At 41.2% G+C, this 24,251-nt stretch overlaps 1 protein-coding gene across 1 annotated transcript in view; it reads left to right on the top strand.

The window, feature by feature from the left end:
• Nucleotides 1-24,251, top strand: part of DNAH11 (dynein axonemal heavy chain 11) — a 325,583-nt gene that overhangs the window by 111,346 nt on the left and 189,986 nt on the right. The window contains exons 31-35 of the mRNA XM_046021406.1: nt 13,577-13,708; nt 15,705-15,865; nt 19,387-19,543; nt 19,661-19,806; nt 23,085-23,201. Of these exons, the coding sequence (XP_045877362.1) occupies nt 13,577-13,708; nt 15,705-15,865; nt 19,387-19,543; nt 19,661-19,806; nt 23,085-23,201 (713 nt within the window). The remainder of the gene's footprint in view (nt 1-13,576; nt 13,709-15,704; nt 15,866-19,386; nt 19,544-19,660; nt 19,807-23,084; nt 23,202-24,251) is intronic.

The raw sequence follows: 24,251 nt of genomic DNA, 5'->3' as shown, positions 1-24,251 counted from the left end.
AATAGTACTGCAGTAAACAGCCGTGTGTATACATACATACAGGTTGTGCATACTTTATTTTTTCAGAAGTAAGTAACTTCCAGAAGTAAGATTGCTCGGTCAAAGAGTGTACCCCCCCTTTTTTTTTTAAAGATTTTATTTTATTTATTTGACAGAGAGAGATCACAAGTAGGCAGAGAGGCAGGCAGAGTGAGAGAGAGGGAAGCAGGCTCCCTGCGGAGCAGAGAGCCCGATGCGGGGCTCGATCCCAGGACCCTGAGATCATGACCTGAGCCGAAGGCAGCGGCTTAATCCACTGAGCCACCCAGGCGCCCCAAGAGTGTACCCCTTTTAAGCCTTGTGGAACATTGTGGAAATTTATCTTCCCATTCTCAGTATATGAGACGTATCCACTCTCTCCCCTGTTGGCAACAATGGATTGTTTTTATTCTTACAGCTAAAGTTCTTCATATCCCAAGAGCTTCCACATATTCCACTAATTAACAGAATTTAGGGGTTTTTTTTTCTCCCTTAAAGTTTTCCATTCTGTTCAAGAGTTATGTAATGCTTCCTTTTCATGTTGGATGAGAAGCAGACAACGAGGAGGGTTTATGAAGAAGGCATTTATCTGCTTAATTATGAAACACTTTTAGCACAAATTGAAATGTTTGACAGACCACCCAACAGATGCCTTCAGTACAGTGTTTCAATTTTGTAACTGATACTAATATGCATATTAGAGAATCTAACATTTGAATCCTGTTGAAGCCTCAGTGTGGTTCATGAGAAGTGTGTGCTTCTAAGTTGAAACCCCTTTAGTTTGCTCTCTTCAAAAATGGATGTAACCATCTGCTGGAGTTTGTTTTTAATTAAAATTACTCACGCTAATACTGTGAGCAGTTTTTAAAGTGAAACGTTAGTCCTTTAAAATTGCTCCATTTTAAACTGAGATCAGAGTTGGCTATAACTGATATCTACCTGCATAAGTAATTATTTTAAATTCTTTGTTTCCGGGATGCCTGGGTGGCTCAGTTGGTTAAGCAGCTGCCTTCGGCTCAGGTCATGATCCCAGCGTCCTGGGATCGAGTCCCACATCGGGCTCCATGCTCGGCGGGGAGCCTGCTTCTCTCTCTGTCTCTGCCTGCCACTCTGTCTGCCTATGCTCACTCTCTCTCTCTCTCTCTGACAAATAAATAAATAAAATCTTTTAAAAAAATAAAAAAAATTAATTCTTTGTTTCCTTTTATGTGAGATAATGTTGGGATTAAAGGCAAAAATACTGCATTTTGGATGTATATCCCTACTACCAATCTAATAAATTCAGTCATTCAGATTTGAGGGATCTTTGGCAAAAGTACTTTGTTCTGGAGGCTTGGATCTGGTAAGAAGGATTTTCTACTCTTCCTTTATTTTTAATCTGTGTGAAAATCATCAAAAAAGAGATGGGAACATTTTGGACTTGAAAAGCTTAGTTGCCACTGTGCTGGGACATGACCCAGAGCACTCTCAGTAACTCAGGGTAAGCAATATAAAATCATTCATCACCATTCCCCCAACAGGATGAAGAAATGCATATAGGGACACCTGGGTGGCTCAGTGGGTTAAGCCTCTGCCTTCAGCTCAGGTCATGATCTCGGGGTCATGGGATCAAGTCCCACATCCAGCTCTCTGCTCAGCAGGGAACCTGCTTCCCTCCCCTTCTCTTTCTCTGCCTGCTGTTCTGCCTACTTGTGATCTCTCTCTGTCCATGAATAATAAAAATCTTAAAAAAAAAAAAAGAAATACATATAACAAAGAGATTCTAATTTTGCTTCTTAGGGCCAGTGTTTGGCCTCACTTTCAGTCATTGAGAGATTCTTTCAAAGCCAGTTGGATCCAATGTTGATAGTGCTCCTTATCCCAACTTTATTGCATGAGTAGGAGAGCCTATGAAGCCTGAAGCTACACAGTGTATACTGGACACACGCCTCTCTAGAAAAGCATGATCCGATAACCTCTTTTTTTGTAATGTAGCAGGAACCCATGTGAGTGGAGCACATACTCTTTACCTCCCCTCTCATCTATTAAAAGAAAAATTTCCATAATTTACCAATTTAGCAGGCTTTTACTGAGTGATTCATGAATCAGGCATCATCTAGTGTAACAAAGAGGCACCAAAATGCTGATAAAGCAAGGGATTTTTATAGTCCGAGTGAGCAGGCACAAGGAAATTATACTGGGCATCTGCTGATTGGTTAAATCAGGTTTCCCTTCCTCACATGGAGCAAAGGGACATCTTGGAGCTGTGGCAGGTCTCTTGTATGGAGCAGGCAGATGCTGGCTGGTTGCCCTAGGCCTGCCTTTCTGGGGAAGCTGAGCCCAGAAATTAACTTCTGGTTTGCTGACCCAGGACGAGGCCCGAGTGACTTCATCTTGTGTTTCGTCTGGTTACTTTCACACAGCCAGAATTTTACTGAATAACCAGCAAGCAAAAAAAAAAAAAAAAAAGAAAGAAAAAGAAAAAATGTATCGTATCTGGATACACTAAACCAGTTATTTTGAGGAATGCCTAGAAGTGGACAGCGGATGAGATTGGTTATTGAGAGCGGAGAAAACCTCAGGTGAAACAAGAGACTATTGTAGCAGGAAGCCTGTTTGATCCAACGAAGTTGAAACTTGTAATTGGAAATGACAAACTCAGATTCAATAACTAAAAGATAAGTGGGTCCATGGCAGCGTTAAGGAGTAAGTGTGGAGGAGACGGACAGTTGGAACCACTTCTGCCTTCTGTATATCCCAAGAGATTGTCAGTGGTGTGTTTGCTCCCAGGATAAAGTCCTGAGAATAAATATTGTGAGATGTCTGTCGAGGACTTTTGCTATGACTACATCTTGACCCTAGATTCCTAGTTGGGCAACTTTTCTTTGAAGGATGGGATAAAAATACTTTAGTTTCTTTGGGCTGTATAGTTTCTTTCACATCTGCTCATTTCTGCTGTTGCAGTAGGGAAGAAGCCATAGGCAATTTTTAAATAAATAGCCATGGCAAGCTTCCAATAAAACTTTATTTATAAAAACCAGTAGGGATCCAGATTTGTCTGGTGGCCTGTGGTTTGCCAGTTTCTGTTCTAGAGAAAGCATCAGAACAGATCCCGAGGGACCTCAAGAACTCCACAGTGACAAATATAAGAGAAGATGTATTGCCCATATATGCCATGTGAGTCCAGTCTGTGCCATAAATCCAAGAACTGTTTCCTTAACCAGACCATAATGGCAAAAATTTTTAAAAGATTTTATTTATTGGTCAGAGAGAGAGAAAGCGCCCAAGCAGGGGGAGCAGGAGGCTGGGGAAGAAGCTGACTCTTTGCTGAGTTAGGGAGCCCAGGATCCAGGGATCATGGCCTGAGCCCAAGGCAGATGCTTGACTGACTGAGCCACCCAGGGGTCCCCATAACAACAAATTTTTGTAGTTAAGAAGAGAAAGAAAAAGAAAGTTGAGTTTGGGGAGAGAAGGAAAAAGATCACAAAAGGAACCGTAACTTCCTATGAGAAGAGATTTTAAAAAGATCATGTAATACTATGTGTGACTTAATGTTTAGCATACAAATTTAAAATAAATGGATGATTTTCCATGAACATTATTTCTGAGATAGATTCAAAATGAGGTAGAAATTTGAGTAGACCCATAACCACAGAAATAATTGAAATGGTAATCAAGGCAGTTGTGTTGGCCACTCTCATGAATTTATCCTCTTTTTTGGTCTGAATTTTTCACTTCACACTGTTGGGTGACCATCTTCTGTGGGTCTCAAGTTTTGTACATTTTTTGAGCAGAGGAACTTAATGCCTTTGTTCTAGACTATCTTCAAGGATGTTTATTATATAAACATATTATATAATTATATAAATATATTATATATATTATTATATAAACATCCTTGGAAGATAGTCTCTCTCACGTTTCTCTCCAGGGCATAGGGTAGATTGGCTTACTGCCCAGTATAATAAAGAAAAAATCTCCTTCCAGGGCTAAGTTCAGACATGCTTTTGCTTTAGAAGAGATTTGGGTTCCCTAAATTCAAGGTTCTTGTCCTATAACACACCTCACTACACACACAAGCATTATGCGGCTCTTTTGGGGTTATCCTTTAAAAGTCAGGAATTGGGGATAGGTGCAAATGCTGATATGTACACACTACTCAGCGCTGTTGGTGTGACTAATGACCTGTCCTTTATCTGTGACCCAGAGGCTCTGTGTCTTCTGCCAGGATCCCTTAATCTGAGCCAGGCTGACTTGAGCATACAAGGAGAGTAAAATCTCACACTGTTCTCATTTATTAACAAGCATGTTATTGCATGTGTTAGAAGTTCATTCTTTTTTGTTGCTTAGCATTCCATTGTGTAACCATAGCACACTTTGTGTATCCATTCTGTTGACTGATATTGGGGTTTCCAGTTTGAGGCTACTGTTTCTAAAGCTGCTTGAAACATTCTTGTCCAAGTCTTTTGATAGACATAGATTTTCCTTTCTCCTGGGTAAAATATCTAAAAGTAAAATTGCTGAATCATAGGGAAGGTATATGTTTACCATTAAAAAAGACTGCCAGACAGATCTCCATTGTTACATTCCCGTTAACAAGGTGACACAGTGCTAGTTGCTTCATATACTGGCCAGTATTGAGTGTCATCAGTCTGTACAATTGCAGACATTCTAGCGGGTGTGACATAGTAGTAGCTCATCGTGGTTTTAATTGGCTTATCTCTAATGTCTAGAGATGTTGAGTAACTTTTCACGTGTTTATTGGCATTTGAGTATCTTTTATTGTGAAGAATCTGTTCAAAAAACTGCCCAGTTTTTTTTGTTTGTTTTTAATTGGAATGTTTGTCTTTTTATTGTTGGTTAGAGGATTTCTTTATTTGGTAGCAGTTCCTTTGAAGGAAATGAGCAGACTGCTCATTTTATTAATGGTATGTTTTGTGAGTGAAATGTTTTCATTTTGATGTGTAGTGCATCAAATTTTTCTTCTATGATTGATAATTATTGTGTCAGGCATAAGAAATTCTTACTGTCTCAATGTCATGAAAAGATTCTCCTATTTTCTTCTAGGAGCCTTATAGTTCTGGGTTTTTCATTTATATCTGTTATTCATATGTAATTTTTTTTTCTTTGGCTTTTCCACTGTATTACTTGGCACCTTGATCAAAGTCATAGAGAGAGAGAGATCTATTGCCAGACTCTCCTGTTGTATTCATCTCTTTATGTATTTTCATGCAAAATCCACACTGTATTAATTATGATAGCTTTATAGTAAGCTTTGAAATCAGGTTAAATATAGCCTCCAACTTAGTTCTATTTTTAAATTTTTTCCACAGTTGTTTGGGCCATTTTAGGTTTTGTTCATATCTACATAAATTATCATACTGTTTATTTTTAGAAGCCTAATCTTTTAGCCTAATTAATTTTAAATAGGATGACATCAAATATAAATAGGAATGTTGGGAGGGTGGATATCTCAACCATGATGCATCTTATCTAAGAACATGGTGTATATCTTGACATAGGTTGTGTTTAATTTCTCTCAAAATATTTTTCTGTTGTTTTCAATGTCAGGGTCTTGCACATTTCTTGTTAGACATAATTTTAAATAGTTAATATATTTTGGTGCTTAAAAAATTTGTTTCCCTATGCTTGTGGCTAGCATATAAAATAGATTTTTTAATCTTAGGACTTTGCCAAACTTTGCTTAATAATTTTAGTAAGTGTTTTTATAGTTTCATAGGGCTTGCTGTGTCCATGAACATGTCCATCTGTCAATAGTGACAGTTTTACTTCTGGTCTCCCATTCTTCTTTGCCCTTTATTCCCTCTTCCTGAATTTCTGACTCAGCTAGAACCTCTAGCACCATGTTGAATGGAAGTAGTTAGAGCAGACATGCCAGCTTATTTCCAGTCTCAGGGAGGAAAAATTTAAATTTTCCACCATTAAGTATGATTGTTGCTACAGATTTTTGGAGATGCCCTTTCTGAATTTGAGGGAGAGCCCTTCCATTGCTATATACTGAGAGTTTTTATCTTGAAGAGACATTGAACTTTTTCAAATCTTTTAGGTTTATTCATGTGTTGCCTCTTATTCTGTTACTGTGGTGAATTTTTGAATGCTAAGCCAACTTTGCGTTCCTGAAATAAATGCCACTTGGTTAATGATGTATTATTTATATATGTATGTATGTATTTTTGCTGGGTTTCATTTGCAAATATTCTGTCCAGGAATTCTCTGTATATGTTCACAAGGAACTTTTATCTGTAGTTTCCTTATAATATCTCTGCCAGTTTGGGCATCAGCATTATGCTCTTTAAAAGGAATTGGAAAATATTGTATTCTCATGTATTTTGTGAAAGAGTTTACGATAGAAATCACTGGAGATACCATCTGGGCCTGGAGTTTTCTTTTGGATCATTTTGTTAATTATAAATCAATTTCATATATATATATATATATATATATATATATATATATATTCTGTAGCTTTTTCTTTTTCTTTTTTTTTCTTGCATCACTCATGAAAATGTGTGTTTTTCAAGGTACTTATCTATTTCATCGAAGTCAGGGACTGGCACATTACAGCCCTCTGGCCACATCTGGCCCAGTGCCTATGTCTTGGGATGCTTCAATGCTGCCATAGCTACATGGAGTCATTTCAGTGGGGACTTTGTAGTCTTCAGTGCCTCAGATGTTGACCATCTGGACATTCACTTTCAGCCTTGATCTAAGTTTTCAAATGTATTGACGTGAATTGGTCTTCGGTCCTTAACATTATCCTTAGCACACCTGGAGGGTCTCATACCATGTCCCTCTTGCATTCCTAGTGTGGGTGATTTGTGTTCTTGCTCTCTCGCTCGCTCTCTCTCTCTCTTTTTGAAATCAGCCTTCTCTGTGTTTATCCTTTTTACTTACATTTTCATAGAACTGATCTTTGACTTTGCTGATTTCTCTCTCTCGTTTGATATTTCACGGATTTCCGCTTTATCTTGATTACTTCCGACTACTTACTTCAATTTCCTCCTCTTTTTCGGGATTCTTAAGGTGGCAGCATACTGATTTTACACCCTTTTTCTTTTCTAATACAAGCATTTAAAGGAAATGTTATAACTTGAGGAATATCCACTAGAAACCTGCAGAGAAAATCATGCTTAATGGTGAAACTTTGGAATCCTTTCCATTAGTGTCAAGAGTGAGGTAATTAGGCACACTGTCGCTGACATTCATTGCTCAGTACTGTGCTGGGTTTAGCAGTATAATTAATGGAGAAGTAGGAAATACACTGCGGAAAGGAAGGCCACAGTGGAAAGGAAGGCCACAGCACGTGCCCTGATGGTGTCAAGAGAATGTGGGACCTGGTTTCTTTGCCACTTTGCTTTGTTCAAGCTGAAAAGAAAATCCATTGCTCCTCCTGATACTGCTGAAGCGGAAACATGGGTGGTTTTCAGGATTCGAGATCCTTGTTGGTATTGTTCTAAAACAAAAGGAACATGACTTCCTTGTTATGTCCAGTTGGGAAGGGATAGAAGGTTCTGGTAGCTGACCCCTAAGCACTATACTCGTTACACTGCAATGCTTGCTTAGGTCTGTGAGCTCAGATCTTAACATTTCAACAGAGGGGCCCTTCCAGCTTCTTGGCCACTGTGGCTCAGGTGTGCCTTAGTTGGGAAAGGCTTTGCCCGATGCTGGTGAAATTGCACACTTCTGCGAAGATGATGATGTTCTGTGTTGTCTTATTGAAGCCTGTAGGATTTAGGGGCATAGTTCTTTAGGTTCACATATATGGTCTCTTCCTGCTGCCTCACAACAGGAGCTGGGTGAGTCAGGACAGAACTGAGAATCAGCCACCACTGTGGATCAAGAACCAGCCCTTTTTTCTGACCTTGAGTCTGTGACTTCCTGTGCCTGATACCTTACTTCATGGTGAGCTCACCATCATCCCACCAAGCACATGGCCCTCTTTTTGGACCTTAGACATCTCTAACATATTAAACCTCTTATATGTTTAAGACGTGTCTTAAACATCTCTAACATATAAACCTCAGTGGTGGTCATGAGTCATGTGGCTCTTTTGGGAAGTGTTTCCATTTTTTATCCAAACGAGAATTCATGGGTTGTGGATACCTAGTTATTTCCGTTCATTGCCGGAATCATTACAGGTCAGTTCTTGCCTGGCCAGCATGACCTGGTAGTGGATGATAGGTTGTCTACTTGGGAAAGTTTTGTGTTTATAAAATATGCAATAAAATCCTAGAATCAGGTCCTAAATCCTGGTTCCACTGTTTAGAACTGTGTGATCTTGAGCAGATTTTCTTACAAAAAATTGGAATCATGGTGGTACCTTCCCCATAGGGTTATTGTGATGATTAACTTAGACTTACATACATATATTCTTTATGTATGCACATACATATGGACACAAACAATGCTTATTAGATAGTAAGAGTTCATTAAATAGCAGCTCTCATTATCTGTTGGTGCCATCAGAGAGAACTAGGTCAGCCACGATGAGCTAGTGTTCAGCCACGACAAGCTAGTGTTCAGCCACGATGAGCTAGTATTCAGCCACGATGAGCTAGTGTTCAGCCCTCTGCACTACCTACCATCTTGTTCGAACACAAACAGAGCCTCTGATGTTGGGAGCCCTTTCTCCACCTGTGCTCGGGTCTCTTCTGAAAGGGACTCTCAGGATTCCCCTGGCTGCCTATTCTACTGTGTCTTCCGAGTCTCATTTTCGCTCCTTGCTGTGCTCATTTAAACATTCCCAAGTGTCTCGTTGCTTACAAACAAAATAACCAGCAGATGTCACATCTCCCATTTCCTGCTCTCACCCTGTAACTTTTATTATAATGAAACTGTTTGAGCTAAATATCGACAATTGACTTTTATCTTCTCATTCTCATTCCTCTCCACGACCCAGTTCCACCACTTGACTGAGTCTCTGTGTTGTTGTTAGAAATGCTTCCTCCTCCTTTAATACTGTCTTCCCTTATTTCATGTCTGTTTGAAATCTTTATCATCAGCGTCTTGGGCTCTTCACTTGCCTTTCCCTGCTCCTCTTCCTCCTCCTCGTCTGTTCCTTATGGCTCTGACTTCGGTGACTTTGTCCTCTCACCATACTGACATCCCTGCTAATCGCGTCTGCTTTTATGGCTCTTTCCTTCCTTTTGTAAGATGCTTATGATGGTGATCTCCAGCTCAGACCTTTCTCCTGAAGAACGTGTATTGGACTTTTCCACTGGACGTCTGACAGGCACCTCCAACCTAGAATGTGGGAAATGTATTCACTCTTCTCAAACCTGCTTCTCCAGTGTTCCCAAGGTCAGAAAGAAACACCCAATGTCCTTCACTCGTTGCTCGCCTAGTGGCCTGTTTGACGGCTCTTTTACCCGCTGTCCAGTCAGCCACCACATCTCTTCAGTTACCCTAAATATACCTGTTCTCATGGTTTCCTCCACCGCTTTGTTAATAACCTGGTCCCAGGCACACTTCTTTCTTACCTGGACGATGAGAGCATTCTGCTCTCAGGTCTTCTCTGGTCTGGTTTCCCGTCCAATTCATCATCACACAGGCAGAGAAATCTTTTAAAAACACATCTAATTACTATCACACTTTTTAAAAACTCTTCAGCAACATCTCATTGCCGTTAAAGTTCAGACTCCTCAGTAAGCTGGCCGAGCCCTACATGGTTGCACCCTTGGGTCTCCAGTCTCCAGTGTCTTCCAGCATGTGGTCCACCTGGCCCCACCCTTCTCCCAAGCGAGAGGCGTGTCAGTTCCCTGACAGGGTCACCCGGCTGTCTCCTGGCTGTGTGCACCGGCTGCCTCGGGTGGCTTCCACCCTGCCTCCGTAAGGGGCCAGCCTCTGAGTTTTTTTACGACCTAAATGATACTTATCTTGTAAGTCTTAGCATAAATATCCCTTCCTCCAAAATGTCTTTCCAAGCCCTTGATGAGGCCAGGCCCTTTTTCTGTGTGTGATCATAGCACTTTCTTCTTACTTAAGGGGAAGGATTCTGCATTCTGCTTTGACCTGTAACCTCTGGAAACAGTCAGACATTTGCGTTACCCTATGACTAAGAGAATTAAATACTGATGTGTGGTTTGTTGCTGCCTGCCCGCCCTTCCTTCCTTCCTTCCTTCCTATGATGTGTGTGTAATGAGATCATACCTAAGACAGGTAAGGGCCTTGTTCCTTTAGAGCTTAGAGTCAGGTGGAGGAGACAAGTCATAAACAAGGAAATAAGTGAATGATAGGCTACTAGGAAGTACCATGAGGAAAATAAAGTAGGAGGCCGTAGAATATTTGGGTGGGGGGTAATACAAAACGGGTTGGCCAGAGAAGGCCGATCTGAGGAGGTAATTTTGAACTAAGACATGAATGATGAGGGCAAGCCAGCCATGTAAAGAACAGAGGGGGAAATGCTTCCAGGAAGATGAAACCATTTCTCTGGCCCTGAAACAGCCATGACGGAAGAACATCAAGGCCAGTATAGGTGGAGTGATGGGAGGTAGGAAGGAGGCATCGGAGGTCTTGGAGGGCTTTGTGCTCACGAAGAGGAGTTTGGATTGTATTTGAAGGTAGGCTTCTTTCCGGCTCAAGACCTATGCTGTGCTCAGACTCCAGCCAAAGGCAAGGTGTACAAGGAAAACAGTCCCTTGGGTTTCAAGGTGGGGTGAGGCTGTTGACTTGAGGCAGACATCCATGATCCTCTCAGAACATCATGTAACACTGCTTTGATCAAGGGTAAGAATGAGTGCCAATTGCATGAGGGGGTATTTGTTTTTTAAAGCTGCTCAGCTGTGTATCGTATGTCACAGGCCATGAACGCGTGTGCATTGGTAGTATGACCAGATGGTGATTGTGCCTAACGCTGCTACCCCAGTGGTAGACATTTGATAACTGTCTTGTTGTGGGTACAGAATTTTATTGCTTATAGGAGAGCATTGCCAGGAACATGGAATCCTGAGACACAACATCAGAGCCCCAGCATAGGAAGCTGAGCAGATAATGTTGATGAGTTATATTTTTAATTCTCTTCCTCTTGACTGTACGTCAGTGACAAGTGAATCAATAATGGAGAAATCACAGGGTGAAGGAGCCTCAGGCAAGACAATGCATGTGAAAGCACTTGGAATTATAAATGTTCTTACAAGATGTAAGATAATATTACTGTCACTATAACCCACTCTTGTTAAGCAAATGCCAGAACTGGTGTAAGATTTGAGACTGGAAAGACTGTGTATCTTGACCCAGGTGAGAAAACAGCCAATGCCAGAACACCTCTTTTCTAACCAACATGCATATGAACTTTGGTGCTGAACTTGGATGCGCATAAGCTCATAATGTACATTCATTAATATATGCAGCAAACACCGAGAACCTGCTGTTTGACAGCTAGCTCCTTAGGAGGCTCTGGGGACGAAGTAGTGTCCTAGACAGACACAGATGTGCCTTCACGGAACCTAAAACCTCAGGAGCACCGAATGTGGTGTATGTAAAACATGATTACCTCTGTTGCTGTATCACGTGGCTTACTTTTATAGACGTAAAGTTTTAAAAGCAGATAAATGCTTATAAGGGTGTTGTATATTCTGAAGTTCTAAAGTCCGTGCTTTTCATTCCTCTGAACTAACCTTCCATTGTGTGTAAGTCTGTCCAGAATGCCTCTTGGACAGTGGGTTTCTCCACCTCAAAGGTGATGGGACCAGTAAAAGCTCACGCTTGGAAGGCAGACTGTCTGCCTTTGAATGGCCCCTTTCCTGCTAATACGCTTGTGACTCAGTTTCCTCATCTGCAAAGTTAGGATAGTGATTGGGTTCGTGCACATTGAATGGAATGATACAGACAACCTGGTTAGTGCCTGGCACTTTCCATATTCTAGTGTAATGTGAGCCATGAGTGTTATGGTTACTGTCTTTCTGCCTGCCTTCTGCCTCCTTACTGGAGTTACAGCAGCTTCTCCGGGTCACCTGCCCCACAGGCTCAGGGGAGTCTGCAGTGCTGGCCATTCTCTGGGATGGTGCTATGGGGAGGATGGTTTTGACAATAGGCCACAAAGGTTTGAGAGCCTCTGCTAATGTGTCATATTCACTCATTACCAATTCTCTCAGGAGCTAACAGTTTGCAAAGGACTGTCCTTTGCAGAGTAAAAAAAGAGAAAAGGCAGTATTGTTTTACTCTGTGTTACCCTGAAATGGCAGAATTGCAGGGGGTGGGAGGGGGAGGGCATGGGGTGGCTAAGAAGCCTTGAATAAAGCAGGCATGCTTTCCATAAATAACCATGCTAACAAAATAACCACCTATGGGAGCATTTTTAAAAGCTTTCTGGCTATTAATAGTAAGAAATATTTTGATTCAGATTTAGTTTACCCATACATGTATGTATATATACTGAACAGTCTGAGACCGAAAACTTCACAAAACAATACGAATTCTTCTGTAATGCAATATTTTCTATTCCCTGTTATTCTATTTAGTTCCCTTGCATTCTGTGAAAAGAGACTGGTCGTTTGGAAAAATACTGATATAAGAAATCAATGGGCCTAAGAATAGGGATATGACTAAGAAAAATTAGTGCAATAGTCTTCAGCTATACATTGTAAATATTTTTCGTGCTAACCTATCTGCTCTGCAAAAACAAAAAAGTACCCTAAATAATGGGGCACCTGGTTGGCTCAGTCGATTAAGCATCCAATGCTTGGTTTCAGCTCCCCTCGAGCCCCACATCAGGCTCCACGCTCAGCAAGGGTCTGCTTAAGGATTCTCTCACCCCTCTCTCTGCCTATCTCGGTTTCTCTCTCTCTCTCTCAAATGAATGAGTAAATCCTAAAAAAAAAAAAACCAAAAAAAAAAAAAAACCAAATAACAAAAACCAAACAAAAAGACGACTTGATACTTAGTTCCTAATGTAATTTTATGGAGGTTAGCTCAATCTGATGTTTTAAAATTTATCATTTTTTCCATCCCAGCAAAGTTGTGGACTCATTGTCATGAGGATGGAGAATCAGTTCACTGCAGCCGCCAGCTGTGTCATTACTCAGGCACTTGCCTGCCTTCCTGAGACTCAGCTCAAGGGGGATGTGGGTGGAAGTTATAATATTTGTTGTCAATTAATTAATGAATAAGTAATTTAATTAGCAATAATCGGGCGCCTGGGTGGCTCAGTGGGTTAAAGCCTCTGCCTTCGGCTCAGGTCGTGATCCCAGGGTTCTGGGATCGAGCCCCGCATCGGGCTCTCTGCTCTGCGGACAGCCTGCTTCCTCCTCTCTCTCTCTGCCTGCCTCTCTGCCTACTTGTGATCTCTGTCTGTCAAATAAATAAATAAAATCTTAAAAAAAAAAAAATAATCGTGCCTCGGATAAACCTCATTGGCTATGATACTGCCACTGCACAAAGCTGAATAAGTAATTTAATAACATCCCTTCCTTTCTTTCCAACCCCCAGGTTGTTCGAGGGCTAGCTGAAATACATATTTGAAATGGTTTTGTAAGCTAGAAGGCTCTTCACAAATAAGAAGACTGCTGGTCTGTTAGACTCTATATTTGTAATCTTTATCTTTTTACACAATTTCTTCCAGATTTCTCAGTTGAATACCCTCATTGCACTTTTGCTGGGAGAACTCCTACCTGGAGACAGGCAGAAGATCATGACAATTTGTACCATCGATGTCCATGCCCGAGATGTGGTGGCCAAACTTATTTCTCAGAAGGCAAGTTCTTCTTAGAAATTCTATGTCTTTTTTTGTTGTTTCCTAAAAGTGCTTTTTATTATCAAGAGTACTTCTGAGGAAGTCTTTTTTTTTAAATGTTGTATATTTTTAATTAGTCCTGTGAAGTTAATTATGGTTACTAAGAGTGACTTTGATTTCAGTTAGCTGATTATATTCATAAGAGTTAGCCCAAGTGGTATCCCACAAAGTTTCTCCAAGTCAGAAACTTCTAATACATATCATCCAAATTATTAACACAGGATAGGAGAGCCTCGTGAAGTCACCATGTTCATTTCCCCATCTTCAGGCTTTTCTGCATGCTCTTGGTCCTTTGCCCTGGGATTATCACTTGTGGCTTCCTAGCCTATAGCAGAAAGATTGTCATTTACCATCTCTGTGTGCCTTTGTTTTGAAGAAAGAGAAATACTGGCCACATTTGTCTTTTCATTTTAAGGCTAAATGACAGAATTTGGAGAAGTCATATTTTAATCCTTTCAGGGCATTAATACCCTACTTATCTCTTTACCAAGACTTTGTATCTCTTAAATACTGGCGATGTTTAATGAGAAAGGAGAATTTCCTCAGCTTTTTTCTAAAATACGTTCCTACTTAGAAACGTCACAAGTGTGCTTGTGTCCTGAACAATGTTGGTTATCATGCTTATCAGCTCCGTTCTCCACACCTCTTTTGTTATCTCAGGGGGGCGGGGCTCTAAAGCAAGACCGTTCCTTTCTCAATTTAAATGCTTGTATGTGTCTTGAGATGCTTCTTGTTGTTTTGCTAGTTCTTTTTCAATATATTAAAATCAAATGAATTTTCATTCTCTCCAGAAGGTGCAAGCAGTGCTAGCCATAAACGGAAAAAGCAATTCTTTATCCAAGTTCTGGACCTTTAGTGAATGATGTTGTTTAATCGCTAATCCTAAACCCATCCTTGCAAAATGCCACTTACTGTGTATTCTCATTTTGATAATGAACCACTGATAACTACTCTTTGAATATGTATGATCTTGTACCTTCTTACATATTATGTTTTATCAGTGGTGGTTACTTGAAGTAGGGTAAGGTATGATTTAAAACATGTCCTTTGTACTCAAAGAGGTAAAGACTTGGCCTAATTTCTGATCATTTAATATGCACAAGTGCGCGGTGTTGACATTTATGTAGATGTCAGAATGTTAGTCGATAATAACTTTGGTAACTTAAATGGTCCCCAAGAAATCATAGGATCACAAATGTACAAGACTGGAATAATTCTTTCAAAATGGAAAAAGAATGGATAGGCTTGAGTAAGATAAAGAATAGCAATGAAAAAAAAAACCTAGGGGCGCCTGGGTGGCTCAGTGGGTTAAAGCCTCTGCCTTCGGCCCGGGCCTTGATCCCAGGGTCCTGGGATCGAGCCCCATATCGGGCTCTCTGCTCGGCGGGGAGCCTGCTTCCCCTACTCTCTCTCTGCCTGCCTCTCTGCCTACTTGTGATCTCTGTCTGTCAAATAAATAAACAAAATCTTAAAAAAAAAAAAAACAACCTATAATTTGATTGAATGAAATATGAAGGGGGAAATCGCTGTCCTAAAAGTAAAACTGGTTTTAGAATGGACTTTGTTGAAAGTACACTTTGTATTTCTGACACATGGAAATTACAGGTTATGTGTTTGACTACGGAGTGTGTTTTTCCATCTGATTTCAGTGATATGAGTATAAAGTTAGAAAAGTGATCAGATCCCCTAGACTGATTCATAAAAGGGGGAAAAAACTTATCTGAATAAATTGATGTTGTTTTATAGGAAAAGCCTTCTTAAAACGGAGACCTTTATGACACGTATTTCTGATTAAGTACTGAACCATCTCTATGCAATTGCAACTTGCAGGAGCAAAGAAGAGATGGCCCTTTTGTGAGAGTTTTAGAAATGGGAAGCAGCAGGATTGATTAGATTAATAAAGTTTGTTGCCTCAAAATTATCAGTGTCTTGTGTGTAACCATCGTGATGTTTTCAGGTTGTCAGTCCCCAAGCCTTTGCTTGGCTGTCTCAACTTCGTCACCAGTGGGAGGATGTCCAGAAGCACTGCTTTGTTCATATTTGTGATGCCCAGTTCCAGTACTTCTATGAATATTTAGGAAATGGTCCTCGGCTAGTGATCACGCCTCTAACTGACAGGTAAGTGTGACAAGTTGGAGTCAAATGGGAGAAAGTGAGTGGGAAAAGTCCCCGAGTGTGGGTAAAGCTGTGTGACATGCAGCAGAAAGGAGTAAGAGAAAATGCTGAACAAACTTGGAAGGTGTGAAAGCTATGTGTAAGTGGACTAATGAGGAGATGTAGTAGATGTTGACTTTAGTTAGAGATAAGGTCAAGAGGACCAAATGAGAAAAGTAGAAGTATAGACACTGGACAATATGCAAATCATGAAATCACGAGCAGATTAATATGGTGGAGGACGGGGCTCTTGATCTCCGCGTCCATTCTCTCGGATTATCTATGGCTAACATCCTCAGACCAGGGTCTGTAGCCATCTCCCACCCCCGCGTCCCTTTATCAAAAGTGTAAACATAGGAATTGCCTACGTGCAGATTCATTTTTGAAGGGATATCTACAGTGAAAGGAAGAAAAGGCTGGAAATGTAGATCCGTTAAATGATTTAACGAACCCTTAGGAAGCTTGGTGCTGAGTACTCCTTCAGACTTAAACAGGCAGGGTTCCTGGTTCTCATGCAAAGCACTTTCTAGTTGACTGTGACATGTGAGTGGCTGGGAATAAAGAGGATTAATAAATAAGTTAACAAAGTTATTTTAGTAGTATATTCTATGACAAAAATAAAACAGGGTAATATGTTACAAAGTATCTTGGATGGAGAGTCTGCTGTAGATTGTGCGAGTTAGGACCCAAATGATACTGAGGGAGCTATGCAGACATCCTGGGGCAGAAAGTGATAGGCAGAGACAAGTGCAGAGTTGCTAAAACGGGGAGGAGTTTGGCCAATTCAAGAGGTAGATATAGAGCCAGTGTGGTTCAAGTATGTCAAGGGATGGGGGTTACCATTATTAGAAGTTCATTGCCACTTGACTCTATATACACATGGTTGGAATGCTGTAGAAGCAAGGATATGTCACATTAGTAAGGAATTCCCTATCAGCGTTCCAGCCTCTGCTGCGTTACTTGGTGTGTGTTTGTGTGTGGAGGGGAAGCGCATTAATTTGTTGGCATTCCTGAAAGAAAAAAACATCTCAAAATCACAGGAGTGTTCCCAATTATGTGGTATCATCGTACCATACAATTTATCTGGGAATGAAAGTGTAGACAGTTTTAAATAAGTTAGTAAAGCTGGCTTGTATTGATGATCTTGGGACGTCTGTGAAATTCTCCTACTACCTTTGTGATTATTCTTGCTTGTATTAATCTGGTGAGTTCATCACCAATAAATTGCAATTCTTTTTTTTTTTTTTTTTTAAGATTTGAGAGAGAGCATGTGTGTGTGCGAGAACGGGAGCACAAGGGGAGGGTCAGGGAGAGGGAGAAAGAGAATCCTTAGTGTATTCCCTGCAGAGGGCAGAAAGAGATGTGAGGCTCCATCCCATGACTGTGGGATCGTGACCTGAGTGGAAACCAAGAGTCGGACGCTTAACCGACTGAGCCACCCAGGCGCCCCTGTAATTCTGTTTCTCTCATTCAGTTCTCTTTAACTTGTCCCTAACTGAAATTCCGTGTTCCCTATCTTAATTGGTTAATTTATGCACATTTTTCAGTGTGAGAAATTAAAACTTGGACCTTGACAAAATCACATGAGAATCGTCCAGACTGCAAATAGTGAGTCTGCTGCAGATGCGCCATGATCAGTAAAGCTGAGAAGAAGGGAGGTCCGGGGTGTAGGAGGAAAAGGGAGGAGACACTTGAAAGTGTGCCAGTACATGGGACCAATAGCTTATTGGCTTTCTAATACAAAAAAAAAAAAAAAAAAAATCACCATGTGCTTTATTTGCAAGTTAAAAGGAAGCTGAATATTCCTTTAGTTGGAGTGACTGGCACTGCAGGAGAGCTTCACTTTGCATGCATTTCTTTTCCATTTCACTTTTTTGGGTTGTTTACCAGTTGTTTACCTTAACACAGCAATGCCTTTTAGACACGCTCGTTACATTTCATTTGGTGTTGACCTTCCCTTTGTGTGGTAGGCGGGCTGCTTCCCTGTGTGGACAGGTTGAAAGACACAGGTCAGCAGCGTGTAACTGAGAGAGTTACCTGCGGGAGCACCAGGGGGACAGGTTAGGAGTGGAAGGCTAAGCCGTCACCCAGAGACCCAAAACAGAATGGCTGCCGTTACACAGGTGCTGGTGTGTCCCTTGTGTCACAGTCTGGAGGCGAGCGGTTCCGCCGTATAGCCCAGCACGTGGCCGGCATGCCAGATATGACTTCCACCTTTGTGTCAGCCTGGGAACAAGGGTAAAGCATCTAGAAGGGGGTGCTGTGGGATTTGTACATGGCATTTCAATGCATAGTATGTTGGTTGGAGCTTGGCCGCTGAGCGGTTCCTGCCTGGAAGGTGGTGGGAAAGGTCTGTGTCCACATGTCCAGCCAAAAGTTGGAACTGTGAGAAAAGATGATGGGGGGATAGTCTGCCCTATAAAAAAATGCTATAATTCCTAGTTTAGGGGTCGGTCTTTCCCTTCCATATGCATTGAAAGATGCAATTAAACGTGCCGGCCGTAAAATCTAGAAACACTTTACATTTTCCTAAGTAACTGCTTCTGTTTGCATTGTACTCTGACTTTCTTCAGGCATTTGCCTTGGGCATTCTTAATAGAGTCCTACAATATACCTCGTATTACAGAGGAGAAATCAGAGGCATGTTGATGTCGAAAGACTTATTTAAGATTAACATCTGATGATTGGCAAAGTAGAATCTGGTCCCCAGTCTTCAGAAATCTATGCAAATGTTTTTTTATTAGGTCCACTGTCCAAACTAAGACAGAATTAATTTATGGAAACCTCATAGTGGATCCTTGCCATGTGTTCGTTTTTTCTTCTTTTACACATACCAAATTCTGTCTTTGCATAGTTCTCCTCAGTCTGAGAACCTCTGAATCTTTCCTGCAAAAATAGGTATATTTTCATAATCTAAATGCATGTGGCAACACATGCAGAATGAATTCCTGACATACATTTTAATGTAGCAAATTGTCTTTTGTATATTTGCTTTATACATTGAAATATGTATATATTTGCATACTCTGCATGTATATGTATTTACATATCTCTTAATGTATTCATTAAATAGCAGTTTAATGAAGTCAATGTTTAATTCATTCAACATTGAAGATTTCTGTTTTTCTTTTATAAACAATGGTTGGGGATGTTGTCTGCCATATTAATAGTGTCTTTACCTAGACGCATCAGAAATTCAGTAGCTTTGGAAATCAAGTGTTACTTGTATCAATGCATAGTTCTTAGGAAATGAGACAAAGCAGTACATGCTTTATTATTTTTAAGTAGCCTACCTAAAATTCTGTATAAAACATTTATTCTGACTCTTATTATTGCCATGAACAAATCATTGTATATCAGTATTGTGTGTTAGTACCACACTCTAGACCCTGACTTCTTAAACTAAAGAAAAAGTTAGATTGCCCCTCACGTTCTCTAAAAATCTCATGTCAGACTGTAATATTTGTGCTGTCAATGATTTAAAGGTGTTACATCACTTTAACTCAGTCACTTCATTTAACCATGAGTGGAGCTCCAGCTGGCCCAGCCGGTACAGGGAAAACAGAAACCACCAAAGATCTTGGCCGTGCCCTTGGCATGATGGTTTATGTATTCAACTGCTCAGAGCAAATGGACTACAAAGTGAGTGAGTTAGAAAATGCTACATTCTAACAATATTATCCCAGATTTGGAATGATGAAAACTAAGAGCTCAGAACCCTCGTCTGTGAAATTCCTAATGCCTTGCTCTGTGATTTAGTCCATAGGAAATATCTATAAGGGATTGGTGCAGACCGGGGCCTGGGGCTGCTTTGATGAATTCAATCGAATTTCTGTGGAAGTCCTATCCGTGGTGGCCGTCCAGGTGAAACTGATACACGATGCCATCAGAAACAGGAGAAAGAGGTGAGTAGTGCCTGGCTTCCTTCTGTTGTTACGGAGAGGAAAAGGAACATGAAGACAGTCAGCCTCATCTTGCCCTTTTCTTGCTGCCTCTCCCTGTCTCAGGAAATGCATTAAAGAAGAGAGACTGGCTTATTTTGAAGGATGAGTTTGAATAACCTCCCATTTTTTAGTATTTTTTAAATTGTTGACTACAACAAAAGTGTATACATTAACACCAGAAAAAACTAACACCCTCAGCAGTGCTGAATCCACTTACCGGTTCTCAGTCATGATTGGACTTGACCTTCTGGTGGCTTTGAACACACCAGATCCTTCCCTTCTGCAGGGCACGCTTCTTCTCATAGGTTCCGGGCCACCACCATCCTCTTGGTTTTTCTCCCACCCTCAGGAATGCTCCCAGGCTGATTTCTTCTCCTCCTCAAAACTGGAAAACAGGGGCTACCATACAGGTGACGATGATAGCTAAATACAGAGCACTTGGACAAGTGTCTGACACCTAGTAAGCATTGTGTCAGTGTTTGCTCTTATTTTTTCTTGGTAGTATTTCCCAACCTTATTAATAGTGGATGCCACAGGCCTCAATCTTTGGGTCTCGTTCCCTTCATGATTTCACCCCGTCACATGGCTTTGAGAAGCATCTGTTTGCTGCTGGCTGCCAGATGCCCAGACTTCATTTCTCTGATACCTAGACCTCCAAAGACCTTGCCTGTAGGGGCATTTCGAGACTACCTGATGTCGTGTGGACCTGTTAGATTTAATAGATCCGAAATCAGATCTGCTGGACTCTCCAGCAGCACCTTGCGTGCTCATTGTTCCTGCCCTGGCCATTCCACTCACGCATCTGCTGGTTCCTCCGTTACTTCAGAAACTTCCCAAATATCTCCAGAGCCTAAGAACTTCTAACGTGATGCCATTCTCTAAAAGATAAAGCATGACTGGCACTTGGGGTCTGATGGCTTAATTTGAGAAGTATTTTAGGGGCACCTGGGTGGCTCTGTTGGTTAAACAGCTGTCTCTTGGTTTGGCTCAGGTCATGATCTCAGGGTCCTGAGGTTGAGCTCTGTGTCAGGCTCTGTGCTCAGCAGGGCATTGTTTGTCCCTCTCCCTCCCCCTCTCTTCCTCCCTGCACTGGCTCCACCTCTGTTTAAAAAAAAAAAAAAATTAATCTTAAAAAAATGAGTATTATAGCACTCAATTGTGGTTTTCCTTGTAACATTTTTTGTATATGAGGCAATCTCATTTTTCTGGCCTACCCGCTTACCCCCCCTTTTCTTAGGGTATTTTGCTAAGCTAGCTGCCTTGTCCACAGGAACACTTCAGTCTCCCAGTGAGGGATGGCTTAGCTAGTCCCTTGAAACTGTGACTCTGTTACAGAGGTTTCCAGGTTTTGTTGATCACGTCTGGATATTTCCTCCTCGTAGAAAACTCTCAGTCCTTCTGTGACATGGCTCTGGGATACCAGTTGCCTGTGACCACGTGTCTGCTCTCTTACCTGCCCCCACTCTAAGGCCATGTGAGAGAAGGTAGATTCTTTCCTCTTTGACTGCCCCTGCCTGCATATTTTTAGTTTTTAGTCAAAATCTTATAATTTAATGTAACCCAGATGTCATTTGAGACTGCCCTTTCTAGTGGAGACTTATGTAGCTGATCCATACAAGGGTTTCTGGACATTCCCAACCCCAATTATGAGTCATTTGCTCTCTGTCCATATCTGTGTGTATGAGTCGTATCTGTTGATCGCATGCTAGCCCATGGACAGAGGACCAGGCTTCTTCGTGGTTTCATGCATTTCATCACATGCTCTTTATATCCGAGGACTGAAGCAGTGAGGCCGTGCCTCAGTGAAGCCCACAGGCATCTTGCTGGCTCTGCCCCCTCAAGGTCCATACTCTTGACTGTGGCTGTTCCTGCTGTGTCTCACTGGAGAGCAGTCAGGGACCCTGTTAGACTAGTTTCCTCTCTCTGAGCAGCTCTGCCAGGCCTGTCTGCCTTCCCTGGCCAGAGCGGCTGAGAATGAAGGTCTCTCCATTCCTACCTTGGCTACACAAAATCCATCTTCCCTTAATTGTCTAGTATCTAAGAAGCTCTTTGTCCTAAAAATTGTGCTTGTCTCTTTTTGCTCTCTACGCTGTGACATCAGCCCAGCTCCTTGACCACTTTGGCCCTTCTCTTCAGCCCTTCTCTCTCTCTCTTATAAGAGAAAAATCTTATACTTTGTCTTAACCCTCAATTGAAAGTTTCCTTCTATTTGTCCTTCACTTTGGCTCCTCCATCCATTGCCCAGTCCATTGCCCGGGCCATTGGCAGTCTAACTGGGCCCTTGCAGATCTCCCTACAAATCTTTCCCTGCTTCCCCAGTGCGTTTAAGTGATGAGAATAGTAATAGTAATAGCTAACAACTCTTGAGTATTTACCATATTCTAGGCGTTGTCCTCTTAGCCGTTTATATGCATAAACTCTTTTATAAAGTTATTTATTTATTTATTTGACAGAGAGAGAGAGAGAGAGCGCGGGCACAAGTAGGCAGAGAGGCAGGCAGAGAGAGGGGGAAGCAGGCTCCCTGCTGAACAGAGAGCGTGATACAGGCCTGAATCCCAGGGATTATGACCTGAGATTATTACCTGAGAGGAAGGCAGAGGCTTTCTGAGCCTCTGAGCCACCCAGGTGCCCTGCATAAATTCTTTTAATCCTCATTTAATTTAACAAGGTGGGTAATATTCTTATCCACCCCCACCCTCTTTCCTTCTTATGAGGGAATTAGCAGGTGTCTAAAGTGATAGAGCTGGTCTCTGAACACTCACAGGCTGGTAGTCAGCAGGGACTTGCTGAATAAACGGGAGGAAAAGTGGGAGGGAGTGAGGGGGAGGGTGAGCAGACGGAACAAAGAAGCCACTCTCACCTCTCACCATGGGTATTTTCTGTCTTTGCAGTATCCCATTCAAGGGATCGCAGCCCACAATGAAGGCAGAAATGACATCACCTTTCAATAACTGTCAAAATAGTAAAGTCCTCCTTTTTCCATTCCAGCGTATATGGTTGTGCTAAAATAGAAAAGAGTTCTTGCCATATTTGTAACTCTTGGTGGGGAAGGGAGTGCATTTTTAATAAACATGCTTCAAAACATCTTCGGAATATGTATGCGCAGGAGTTTCAAAGAAAATCCCCGGGAATCAACAGCTCCCTAATAATAATTTGCATTTTGCCGTGGTCTGCATTTGTCAATGTGTAGTCACATTCAAGGAGCTCATTTAATTCCATCAACATTCTTCTTACGGTAGATTTGTATTTCTTGGGGAAGCCATCACACTGAAGCCATCCGTTGGAATATTTATTACTATGAACCCAGGATATGCTGGTCGAACTGAATTACCGGAAAATCTCAAAGCTCTTTTCAGGCAAGTGTTAAGCTGGGTGGTTTAGCATCTGGAACACTCATGCCACCTAACGTTGCTGGTTTGCACTGTTAAATGATTTGTTTTTCCTCGAGAATTCCTATGGAGAACCTCTTATTATATCTTTGGGATTTCCTGATAGCAAGAACTTTGATCATGATGAATGAACTCTTTTGAAATATGAAGCTAGAACTTAAAATCATTACTTAAAATTTACAGGGTACATTTGAACACTTAATACCAGCTCTGTGTTATATTATACATAATATTATTAAAGTTTTTAGCAATTATGGAATATTTAAAAAATATAGAAAAGAATAAAGAAAAGGTGATAGCTTTACCACCCAGAAATGATGATTGTTGTATTTTTTTCTGATCTCTTTGCAATGTAGATTTTATGGAGTTAAGATACGAGGTTAGGTAAGATTTTTATTTATTTCTGGTTTAATATTTTGATATAAGTAGTTTAACGTCTTATCAGAAGTTCCTTAGAAATGCTCCTTTATGTGGCTTCAAAATAGTCTATTTCATGGTTTGTCCATAATTTTCTAAACTGTTCCCTGTTTTCTGGCATGAAGTGTTTGTGTTTTTCTTTTCGGTTTTTTTATGATCATAAAAGAGCAGGCTATAAACATCTCTTCACCTGAAGAGTTACTTTTTTCAGATTATTACCCAGAACAGATTCCTACCTCTAGAACTGCCTGGTGAAAGATTAAAAATCTACCGATGCCCTGCTTTCCAAAAATATCTCACCAACAGACACACTTATTAACAGCCCGTTGGAGAAGCTGTGCTGTGTCTGAACCAGTTATGTTTAACTCCGATTGTAAATCAGCGTTGCTCAGGTACACTTTCCTGTAAGAAGACGCGCGCATCTCAGGTTACAGTTTGTGAAAACATCACCACAATCACGGTGCAGAATATTTCCGGCACAGCCGGAAGTTGTCTTGTGCCCCTCTGAAGTGAATCCCCCCACACCATGGGATGTGTTTTCTGGGCCTTGAGGTTGAGTGTGTCTTTCCTAGAGCTCATATCAAGTGGAACCATCCAGCG

This window comes from Meles meles, chromosome 10 (assembly GCF_922984935.1).
Source record: "Meles meles chromosome 10, mMelMel3.1 paternal haplotype, whole genome shotgun sequence".
NCBI classification, from domain to species: domain Eukaryota; kingdom Metazoa; phylum Chordata; class Mammalia; order Carnivora; family Mustelidae; genus Meles; species Meles meles.
The sequence above is the reverse complement of the archived record's forward strand: the minus strand, read 5'-3'. Positions and strand labels throughout refer to the sequence as shown.